Below are 12,710 nucleotides of genomic sequence, written 5' to 3'. Positions count from 1 at the left end.
CCAGTACGCACAAATGCACCACTGTGAGCCCTACTGACAATTTAAATTGGTTGTCAGCGTAATGTTTAGCATACATGACAGCCATTTGCTGATTTATCCCTCAGGGCAATGCCTTGACCAATCAGAGTCAAGCTGCCTGGTTTAAATGTCAAACAAAGCTTCGCAGTTAACTCTCAGTCACCATAAACTGGTGCATTTTCCATGGCAACGCCACTACCAATCCAAGTTCACTTGCCAACCAACCAGCACTCTCTTCTCATGCAGTATAAGTTGTTGTTTTCCCTTACACTGGTCACTCTTGTGGATTGTCCTGATGAATGCAAGACGAAAAGCTTCGACAACATGTCTCTATTTTCAGCAATACTCAAGTTGTATACTGCCAAATGACTACTTTGCTTTTACTCAAGAATTTTAACAGCATTTCTCCCCCACGAGCACTGTACCACACTCCTAAATCATTGTTCAAATGACTTTTTCGGCTCATGTTTTTTCCATTATGTACTGCTCCATACAAGTCTGACTCAATAACAGATAGGAAGACTACATCAGCTTTTTACGAGCTTTGGTAGTATATGATAAATGTTATCTAGCTGTCATTCAGTGCTACAAGGAGCTTCCAAATTCACAAGCTAATTTCATCAGATCTTTCTCTGACTATTGGGTGAATATCAATTTGATTTCTCGTCCTCTTTCATTGGTTTTTACAGGGAGAATTGGACAATCTGTTGATTAACTTTTTGTGAAATGGTGGGTTTTCATAGAAATTAAATAACTTCATTAAAGGACTTCCTGCTGTAAAATTCATAATGTTTGGCTATACCTTCCTCATTAGTCAAGAAACCACATAAAGGACCTCTGAAATAAATATTTAATGATTCTGAAAGACAGTGAACAGCCAAGTAAAAAGATGACAGATGAAAGTGAAGTGCAACTGAAAAGAATGAAGACAGAGTAAAATAGAAATGTAATGCACAAATGATGCACAATTTTTCTGGGTCATTCTGTGTGCAGTTATGCTACTGTATATTTACAAGTGATTATGGGATGCTACTGCTGGGAGTAATCCAACATTTACAGTAATTACTGCAACTTTCACCATCTACTTCAGGATTAAATGTTAGTCTAATTGAAGAGTGCCAACTGACTGGAGCACAATTAAGATAATTAGAAGGGATGGCTCATTTGAACACCAAACGGACCAGTATTGTTCATGGCAACAAACACATGCTATTTTGAACAGACTGAATAAAGAGAGTATAAAATGAACACTAACTTTACACCAACAATTGAACATATAAATGTGTTTGTTTTTACATAAATGTTGCTGTCTCAATTGCTCAGTGATTGCATGCACTATTTGGTGTGATGAGGAGCTGTAAAAATAAGGAAGATACGGGCTGAATTTCTCATCTTTGCTGAGTTAACTAGACTCAGCTGAGGTTATGACAATAGCTTCAGTGTCCTTGGACAAAGGCAATAAAAATGAGCACAGTGGCACGGTGGTTAGCACCGCAGCCTCACAGCTCCAGCGACCCGGGTTCAATTCTGGGTACTGCCTGTGTGGAGTTTACAAGTTCTCCCTGTGTCTGCGTGGGTTTCCTCCGGGTGCTCCGGTTTCCTCCCACATGCCAAAAGACTTGCAGGTTGATAGGTTAATTGGCCATTATAAATTGCCCCTAGTATAGGTAGGTGGTAGAGAAATATAGGGACAGGTGAGGATGTGGTAGGAATATGGAATTAGTGTAGGATTAGTATAAATGGGTGGTTGATGGTCGGCACAGACTCGGTGGGCCAAAGGGCCTGTTTCAGTGCTGTATCTCTAAACCAAACTAAACTGAACTATATTTCTACTCTTGATTTCTACTCAATGATTCTTGGTATAAAATGTGGGGGTGTGAGGAAAAGAACTTGGTCCTCCTTTGCTGAATTCTAAACTGCTCCCAATCCTCAGGTCTATTGTTTTTTTCCTGGCAAATTTATATGCCTCTTCCTTGGATCTAATGCTATCTCTAATTTCCCTTGTAAGCCATGGTTTGGCATCTCCACCATCATCCCTTTAAGTAACATTTCCCAATCCGTCATGGCCAACTCGCACCTCATACCTTCGTAGTTTCCTTTACGAAGATTCAGGACCCTAGTCTCAGAATCAACTACGTCACTCTCCATCTTGATGAAGAGTTCTATCATATTGTGGTCGCTCATCCCCAAGGGGTCTTGCACCACCAGATTGTCAATTATTCCTCTCTCATTACACAATACCCAGTCTAGGATGGTCTGTTCTCTAGTTAGTTCCTCAACGTATTGGTCCAGAAAACCATCCCATATACACTCCAAGAATTCCTCCTCTACAGTATTGTGACTAATCTGATTTGCCCAATCTATAAGCAGATTAAAGTCACCCATAATTACAGATGTTCCTTTATCGCATGCATCTCTAATTTCCTGTTTAATGCCATTCCCAACATCACCACTACAGTTTGGGGGTCTATATAGAACCCCCACTAACGTTTTTTGCCCCTTAGTGTTTCTCAGCTCTACCCATACAGATTCCACATCGTCAGAGCTAATATCTTTCCTCACTATTGCATTAATTTCCTCTTTAACCAGCAATGCAACTCCACCACCTTTTGCTTTTTGTCTGTCCTTCCTAAATACTGAATATCCCTGGATGTTCATTTCCCATCCCTGGTCACCTTGCAGCCATGTCTCCGTAATCCCGACTATATCATCCCCGTTTACATCTATTTGCGCGATTAGTTCATCCACTTTATTGCGAATGCTCCGCGCGGTAAGGCACAAAGCCTTAAGGCTTGTCTTTTTAACATTACTTGGCCCCTTCCCACTATTTTTCACTGTGGCCCTGTTTGATTCTGGCCCTTGATTTCTCTGCCTATCACTTTTTTTATTCCCCTTGCTGTCTTTTGTTCTTGTCTTTGATCCCCCCTCCTCTGACTCCTTGCAAAGGTTCCCATCCAGCTGCCATTTTAGTTTAAACCCTCCCCAACCACTCTAGCAAATACTCCCCCTAGGACGTCAGTCCCGGTCCTGCCCAGGTGTAACCCATCCAGTTTGTACTGGTCCCACCTCCCCCCGAACCGGTCCCAATACCCCAGGAATCTAAAACCCTCTAATGCCCCTCACACCATCTCTTCAGCCACGTATTCATCCGATGTATCCTGCTATTTCTACTCTGACTAGCACGTGGCACTGGTAGTAATCCTGAGATCACTACCTTTGAGGGGCTACTTTTCAACTTACTTCCTAGCTCCCTATATTCTGCTTTTAGGACTTCATCCTTTTTTTTACCTATGTCGTTTGTACCAATGTGTACCACGACCATTGGCTTCAGAATGTCCTGTAACCGCTCTGAGACATCCTTGACCCTAGCACCAGGGAGGCAATATACCATCCTGGAGTCTCTTTTGCAGCCACAGAAACGCCTATCTGTTCCCCTTACAATTGAATCCCCTATAACTATTGCATTCCCACAAGTTTTACTCCTCCACTGTGCAGCAGAGCCAACCGTGGTGCAACAAATTGGGCTGTTGCTGCTTTCCCCTGACAGGCCATTCCCCCTACCAGTACCCAAAGCAGGATACCTGTTTTGCAGGGGAATAGCCATGGGAGATTCCTGAACTGCCTGCCTCGTCCTCTTGCTCTGCCTGGTGGTCACCCATTCCCTTCTTGCCTGTGGGATTTGAGCCTGCAGTGTGACCACCTCTCTATACTTGCTATCCATGATACTCATAGCCTCGTGGATGCTCCACAGTGTCCCCAGCTGCTGCTCCAGCTCCAAAGCCCGGGCTTCCAGGAGCTGCAGCTGAATACATTTCCTGCACACATGCTGGTCCCGGGCACTGGAAATGTTCCCGGCTTCTGACGTGGAGCACAAATAGTACACCACGGCTTTGAGCTCTCCTGCCATGACTTAACCCTTTAAATTAAATTAAACCTTCTGGAAGATCTTAATGTCCAATAATATTGGTTACTCTAGGGCCCTTCTTCCCTGGTCCTTGTTACTACAGAACTCCCTTAAAAAAAAACACGACTTACTATATTTGAAATAAACTTTAAACTTTTAAACTTTTCTTACCTGAGATACTTACCCAGCTATTTAGAGCTATTCCCTAACAGCTGTGACTCACCAACCAATCACCTTGCAGCTCTCCTGTGATGTCACTGTTGGCTTTTTTTTTCAAAACTCAGGCGCACTGCCGCTACACTTTTAATCTGTGCTGGTCTCACTCAGTCTCGCTCCTTCCCGCTGCCGCTGCACTTTTAAACTCTGCTGGTCTCACTCAGCCTCGCTCCTTCCTGCTGCACTTTTAAACTCTGCCGCTCTCGCTCCTTCCCGCTGCACTTTTAAACTCTGCCGGTCTCACTCAGTCTCGCTCCTTCCCGCTGCCGCTGCTCTTTTAAACTCTGCCAGTCTCACTCATTCCCACTGCCACTGCACTTTTAAACTCTGCTGGTCTCACTCAATCTCGCTCCTGCCCACTGCCACTGCACTTTTAAACTCTGCCGGTCTCACTCACTCTCGCTCCTTCCTGCTGCCGCTGCACTTTTTGTAAACATCTTCCCCTGGTCATCAAGGTTTCTGTTGTTTATTGAGCTTAAAGCACATGATTTCCAGCAAAGATTGTTTTCAAACAACATCTCAAGTGTCCTTTCATTGAACTTGGTAAAAAAAAACACATCCAAGAAATCTTTTCAGTTTTATCACAAGTACTCAACAAAAAAATTGGAAGCAATTTCATAACACAATGCTGCTCCGATATTTGGAGGTAGCTGAATCAAGTCCAATACACTCTTTGGCGTAGGTGGGCACATCATAGCATGGCTGGCTGCTGCTGCTCTCATCATGAAACTTCACAGATAGGCACAGCTGTCTCTTGACCCTCCCTCCATCAGAAGTGCGCATCATGCCACAGCTGTATTAGACCCATGCTAGATGCCCAGTGAGCCTACAGAGCACTGTTGATGCAGAGACAATTCTACCCTGTGAATTGAGCATTTACAACTACTTCCGGCACACTTCCTGATGGCCCTCAGTGCTAAGCCTTGCTGATGACCATCCCTCTCATCCAGCAGTATGAGCAACCACAAATCTCACCCAACAGTTTGGTCACCTGATAAAACAACGTAAAACCAAGGACCCCCTGTGTAGAGCCTCCGAGATTGCGAACTGCCTTACAGAGCCCCCTCTCTGTCATATTGTAGAGAAACAGCAGATTTGAAGGCAATCATGACAGTGATGGAGGATGGTGTGACAAGTTGATGGTATGGGTGAGCATAGGATTGAGAGGGACTGCTGAGAGGTCAGGAACTCAAATGGGAGAAGATCAAGAGAGCAAAACCCTGAACCTATTAAACTGCTCCTAATTCACTGTAAATTTTTTAAATGAAGCTAAGAAATAACAAACACTGCCATATATTTTGGAATGAAAAAAACTACTGCAGTCTTTTTTTTATATTGCTTCAAGGAAATCAAGAAGCCTGTGTCATTTAGCAACCACTTATCAAAGTAATGCTGCAGACCTCATTTGATGACTTCAAATCAGACTTAAAACTTTTCTTTCAATGGTGCTATCACATAGAAGAACAAAGAAAATTACAGCACAGGAACAGGCCTTCAGCCCTCCAAGCCTGCGCCGATCCAGATCCTCTATCTAAACCTGTCGCCTATTTTCTAAGGGTCTGTATCTCTTTGCTTCCTGCCCATTCATGTATCTGTCTAGATCCATCTTAAAAGACGCTATCGTGTTCGCGTCTACCACCTCCGCTGGCAACGCGTTCCAGGCACCCACCACCCTCTGCGTAAAGAACTTTCCACGCATATCCCCCTAAACTTTTCCCCTCTCACTTTGAACTCGTGACCCCTAGTATTTGAATCCCCCACTCTGGGAAAAAGCTTCTTGCTATCCACCCTGTCTATACCTCTCATGATTTTGTACGCCTCAATCAGGTCCCCCCTCAACCTCCGCCTTTCTAATGAAAATAATCCTAATCTACTCAACCTCTCTTCATAGCTAGCGCCCTCCATACCAGGCAACATCCTGGTGAACCTCCTCTGCACCCTCTCCAAAGCATCCACATCCTTTTGGTAATGTGGCGACCAGAACTGCACGCAGTATTCCAAATGTGGCCGAACCAAAGTCGGCAATCAAATTCTGAAAATTGCTCCTAAGCTTGCATTGGGTTTGGAAGGTCAATTCACAATGGCGGCTCCAATATCTGATCTGAGTTCATTGGGTTTCACTTCAGTGTTTTTTTTTAATTGTTTGTGGGATGTGGGCATTGCTGGCTAGGTCAGCATTTATTGCTCATTTCTAATTGTCCTTGAGAGGATGATGGTGAGCTGCCTTCTTGAACTGCTGCAGTCCTTGGGGTGTAGGTACACCAACTGTGCTGTTCAGAAGGGAATCCCAGGACTGACCCAGCGACAGTGAAGGAATGGCGATATAGTTTCAAGTTAGGATGGTGTGTGGCTTGGAGGGGAACTTGCAGGTGGCGGTGTTCCCATGCATCTGCTGCCCTTGTCCTTCCAGGGGGTAGAGGTCATGGGTTTGGAAGGTGCAGTCGAAGGAGTTTTGGCGAAATGCTGCAGTGCATCTTGTAGATGGTATACATTGCTGCCACTGTGCGTCGTGCTGAAGCAAGTGAATGTTGAAGGTGGTGGATGGGTGCCAATCAAGCTTTGTCCTGAATAGTGTTGAGCTTCTTGAGTGCTGTTGTAGCCACACACATCCAGGCAAATGGAGAGTATTGCAGCACACTCCATGCTTTGTAGATGGTGGTAAGGCATTGGAGAGACAGAAGGCGAGTTACCGCAGAATTCCCAACCTCTACAAAACTGCCCCCTTGATTGGCATCCCATCCATCACGTTAAACGTTCACTCCCTACACCACCGATGCACAATGGCAGCAGTGTGTACAATATGCAAGGTGCATGCAGCAACTCACCAAGCTTTATTCAACAGCCCCTTCCAAACTCGTGACCTCTACCACCTAGAAGGACAAGGGCAGCAGATGCATGGGAACACCACCTGCAAGGTCTCCCCCCACAAGCTACACACCATCCTGACTTGGAACTATATCGCCATTCCTTCACTGTCGCTGGGTCAGTCCTGGAACTCCCTCCCTAACAGCAGTATGGGTGCACCTGCACCACATGGACTGCAGCGATTCAAGAAGATTCACTATGACCTTCTCAAGGCTAATTAGGGATGGACAAGAAATGCTAGCCTTGCCAACAATACCCACATCCCGTGAAAGGAATTTAAAAAAAATTACTGACATTCGCTTTTCATTTCAGGTTTTATTTAATTGAATTGAAATTCCCGAGCTGTCATGGAGGGATTCGAACTCATGTCTCTAGATCATCTATCCACTAACATAACCTTGTATATTCAAATTGTAATCTCTATTCCGTAGCTTGGGTCTCAAATCACCAGGGGTAGGTTCAACTTACGGGTCTTCAGATTGAATCAGGCTGAGAATCTGTCCTGGTTTACTCCCCACCTTTAATATCATGGTGAAGCAGGTACCATTTTGCTATGTCGCTAGCAATAGTGTGTAAATATGCCCTATCTGTTTCAAGCAGGACGAGGACCAATGCCAGAATTTAACGATGAGGTGGTGGTCCCGACCACTGCCTGGAAAGCTGGGGCGAGCCCTCCTCTGCCGGCCCTGAAAGCCACGCTGCAATTTTGCATGGCTCAGGCACTTAATTGCCTGCAGTCGGGACTTCCACCCCTCTGAGGCAGGAAGTCCCACCTCCAAGAGCTGCCAGCCAATCAGAGGGCTGGCAGCTCTTCCATCCCAGCAGCGCCACCTGGAGTGGTGGCCACTGCTGGGACTGCAACCAGCAAGGAATGGACCATGGAAAATGCACCAGTTTATGGTGGCTGAGAGTTAACTGCCAAACTTTGTTTGACATTTAAACCAGGCAGCTTGACTCTGATTGGTCAAGGCATTGCCCTGAGGGCTAAATCAGCAAATGGCTGTCATGTATGCTAAACATTATGCTGACAACCAATTTAAATTGTCAGTAGGGCTCACAGTGTGGTGCATTTGTGCATGCTGGAAGCTACATATATTAATACACAGGACCCTGTTCTTTGCAGACAGAAAGAATATGTACAAATATTGGGCCTGTTTCAGCTGAAGAAAATAAGCTGATTCATTCCTCAGGGCAATGCCTTGACCAATCAGAGTCAAGCTGCCTGGTTTAAATTTCAAACAAAGCTTGGCAGTTAATTGTCAGTCACCGTAAATCGGTAATTGAGGGTTGGGCTTCGCCGGGGACAATTGGCTAGATTCCGGCGGTGGTGGGGGAGGGTGGAAGTGTCGGAGTTTAGGGCAGGGGGGTTTGTTTTGGGAGATAGGACAACACGTGTTGCTGGAGGTGCCTTTCATGGGGCACAGACTGGCCGCCCCAGCCCGCTGTCAAGTATTAATTAGTGCCTTCCTCAGGTGCTGAAGTGCCTGTCCACTGCTGGTAAAATACCAGCAGCAACAGGAACAGGCCCTTAAGTGGCAATTAATTAGTCACTGGTAAAATAGCAGCAGGGGCAGCTAGGCAACAGGCCTGGTATCCCCTGCCTCCCACCTTAGTTTACACCCGCCTCCCACACTCCCCACACTGTTTCCTAGCTCACATTAAATTTTGGCCCATATCTGAATTCAGGAGCAAATAGAAAGTTAAAAATCTTTAGAATGCTTCACGAAATTTTGTTTTCAAAAAGTAATAAGTAATTCATCAATTGTTCACACTTTCTACCACATCACTTCTTTATTTCACAGCATGTTTGAAGGTCTGAAATAATAATTTCCAACACAGCAGAAGCATTTCCAATACTTTTCAAGTTCATTTATTTCCAGACATACTAGCACAGTATATTCATTCATGAATTGTTTTAATGGGCAGAATTAGTATTATCATCATGCTTTTTCAAGAAGAATAGTAAACTGCCTGATTGAGTCTGCAACATGCTGAAATAAGTACAACGAAGCATTCAGACTCTGAAATGCATACTCCTACAAATATTAACTTCATGGATATTTAAACTAAATTAAAAAGACATATTTTTCAAAACTGCTCACTAGGTAATCCATTATTTTTATTTGCAAACCAACCTCATTAATTTCCACATGGTATCGTGATTGTTGAAAAGTTGGAGAGTTGTCGTTTCGGTCCCTTACTATAATTCGCACTTCATGTTTGATGACACTTCCAACTCGTAGGTTCACGCAATCGAGCACAACAACAATGGACTGGATATTTGACGGAGGCTATTAATAATGAAATAAAAAAGGAACATTTCAGAGTTAATATTATTCAAGATCTATTCCACTGATACAAATCTCAATGAAACATTCTGGTTGCACTGTGTAATAGCTAATGAAAAAGGTGCAAATAAATACTGATTGAAGTTATTCATATGCCATTAGTATCACCTTCATGCAAAAACCCATGACTATTTTGATATTATCTGATAAATGTTAAGAAAGCATGCCTCTAGATAATACAAGTAAAAAAATAGCCTTTTCTGGATGTTTTTGTTAGTTAAACTCACAATATAATGCTAATTTGAAGCTTTGTCGTTCTCAAAAACACTTTCTCTTCATTTACATGTAGTTATTGCCGAAGACTACCTATTATAAAATATCTTCTGTTCTATTTGTTATGAACAAATTTTAGTTTTGGCAGTGCAGATCAGTGGTCTGGAATAACACTAGTTATTTCATTCTTGCAAATGTCAACCCACTATTTAAGAAGGGAGGGAGAGAGAAAACAGGGAATTACAGACCTGTTAGCCTTCCATCAGTCATTGGGAAAATGCTAGAATCTAAAGGATGTGATAAACAGACACTTGCATAATAATGATCTGATTGAGCATAGTCAACATGGATTTATGAATGGGAAATCATGTTTGACGAACCTGTTGGAGTTTTTTCAGGATGTTACTAACAGAATTGATAAAGTTGTCAGTGGACATGGTATACTTGGATTTTCTAAAGGCCTTTGATAAAGTCCCCCACAGGAGGTTGGTTAGCAAAATTAAAGCACATGGGATAGGTGGTAATATACTGGCATGGATTAAGGATTGGTTAACAAGCAGAAAACAAAGAGCAGGAATAAATGAGTCATTCTCAAATTGGCAGGCTGTGACTAGTGGGATACCACATGGATCAGTACTTGGGCCCCAGCTGTTCACAATATATATCAATGATTTGGATGTGGGGACCAAATGTAATGTTTCTAAGTTTGCAGAGGACACAAAACTAGGTGTAAATGTGTGTTGTGAGGAAGATGCAAAGCAGCTTCAAGAGGATTTGGAAAGACTTAGTGAATGGGCAGGAATGTGGCAGATGGAAGATAATGTGGAAAAATGTGAGGTTATCCATTTTAGTAGGAGGGACAGATGTGCAGAGTATTTCTTAAATGGTAAGAGATTAGAAAGTGTAGATGTACAAAGAGACCAGGGTGTCCTTGTCAATAAGTCACTGAAAGCTAACATGCAGGTATAGCAAGCAATTAAGAAGGCTAATGGTATGTTCGCCTATATCGCAAGAAGATTTGAGTACAAGAAAAGTGAAATCTTGCTTCAATTGTATAGAACCTTGGTTGACCACACCTAGAGTACTGTGTGCAGTTTTAGTTCCGTTACCGTAGGAAGGATATTATTGCCATAGAGGGAGTGCAACGAAGGTTCACCGGGATGGCGGAACTGTCCTATGAAGAGAGACTGGAGAAACTGGACCTATATTCTCTAGAGTTTTGAAGAATGAGATGTGATCTCATTGAAACCTATACAATACTTAAAGGGATAGTTAGGGTAGATGCAGGTAAGATGTTTCCCCTGCTTGGGGAGTTTAGAACCAGGGGACACAATTTCAAAATAAGGGGGAAGCCACTTAGGACAGAGATGAGGAGAAATTTCTTTACTCAGAGGGTTGTGAATCTTTGGAACTCTCTACCCCAGAAGGCTGTGGAAGCTCAGCCATTGAGTATGTTTGAAGCAGAGATTGACAGATTTCTGAACACAAATGACATAAGGGGATTTGAGTGTGGGGAAAAAGGCACTGAAGTGGATGATCAGCCACGATCATATTGAATGGCGGAGCAGGCGCGATGGGTTGAATAGCCTACTCCTATATTCCTATGTTCCTATTCTCTGAACAAACCTGTGTCCACTATTTTTGATCCTGCATTATCTTTACTACAATTTTATCTTCTTTCATTTTCTAAGCTATAATTGTTACATCAAAGCTAGCCTGTCAGTTAAGCAACAGTTATACTGCATTTAGTGCCAACTCAAACTGATAAAAACAACTCTTATTCAAGGACTTTTATAGCTTATGGCTTTAGTGTGCATGGTACACTGTGTTATAGGTCTACTTTTGCACTAGCATTGAGGAAAACAGATTCAGATGGAGAAGGAACCGGTAGTACAACACCACCCTTAATTTTAAACAACAGGAAAGAAAATGAAGCTGGCAGGAACAATATTCAACTGGTGTGAAATGTCAGTCCTAAATAAAGCTTCAAATCATTGAAATTATGCCTAAACATATAGTGCTTTAATTGTCCTTTAAGCTGAAAATGAACAGGCAGTAATGATTTATCGGTGTTCATAATAAATGAATTAAGGATCTAAAGTAAACATTGGATATCCAGTGTTGTGTTTGATTGATCTGGATTTGATTGTGTTAATCTGTCCACTGATCGGTGTTCACTGTGCTTGATTGCTTAAGCCTATGGGTAGAGTTGAAGAGTTTGAAACTGAAACCAAATAAAGACAGAAACCATTCTGAGAAGACATTGTGCTGAGATCTTGTAGTGCTGAGATATTTTAAAGTGCTTTCAATAAACCTGTTGGTGATTTAATACATGTGTGATATCTGCATTGCTTTGAGATAAATCTGATATACATAATACATCCAGCAACCCGGCGTAAACATAACACCCAGTAAAGAACTTCATACACATTGATAAGTTAGCCTTGCATCAAAGGTGCTTTGAAATGATGCATGCAAATTTCTTCCTTTCTTTCCCCTCAATCTTTGTCCATCCTTGAGCTGGCTGAAGAAGTTGTCCATAGCAATGGGCAATGTGATAGGGGAGATAGAGCAGAATGTTTGTATAATGCAAATTATGCAAAAGAATGAGGCGTGAAACTTTTTAAAAAATCTCATGATATGGATGATGCCGGCAAGGCCAAATTTATTGCACATTTCTAGTTTCCTTGGAAGGTGATAGTGCTCTCATAATGGTGTCAGTTAGGGAATTCCAGGATTTAAGCAAGAAAAAACAATCATCCATGTCTAAATTGAGATGATGTTCTCAATTCATTGCTGCTCTTGTCCTTATTGGAAGCAGAAATCATAGGGGAGGAAGTTGTAGTGGAAGTAAGGTTGCCGAGTTGCTGCATCTTGTAGACAGTACAGGCTGCAGTCACAACAGCGATGGAAGATATGGATATTGAGTTCACTGACAGTGGTGCCAAATCAGGTGACATGCTCTGTTTTGGATGATATTGAGCTTTAAGCACTTTTGAAACTGTATCTATGCAGATGAGTGGTAAGTATTCTATTACACTCCTGACTTGAGCATTGGAGTTGATGGAAAGCTTCTAACGTTCTTTATCTTTCTTTTATTTTATTGATCTATAAGCCTCACGCCAAAACTTGGCACATAAATCTAG

General features: G+C 42.7%; 1 protein-coding gene across 1 annotated transcript in view; it reads right to left on the bottom strand.

Moving 5' to 3' along the window:
- Positions 1-12,710, bottom strand: part of pcdh15b (protocadherin-related 15b) — an 843,531-nt gene that overhangs the window by 634,736 nt on the left and 196,085 nt on the right. Inside the window, exon 6 of the mRNA XM_068053265.1 lies at positions 9,139-9,294. Coding sequence (XP_067909366.1) covers positions 9,139-9,294 — 156 coding nt within the window. The remainder of the gene's footprint in view (positions 1-9,138; positions 9,295-12,710) is intronic.

This window comes from Heterodontus francisci, chromosome 20, assembly GCF_036365525.1.
Source record: "Heterodontus francisci isolate sHetFra1 chromosome 20, sHetFra1.hap1, whole genome shotgun sequence".
Taxonomy (NCBI): Eukaryota; Metazoa; Chordata; class Chondrichthyes; order Heterodontiformes; family Heterodontidae; genus Heterodontus; species Heterodontus francisci.
This window is presented reverse-complemented; position numbering and strand designations above follow the sequence as displayed.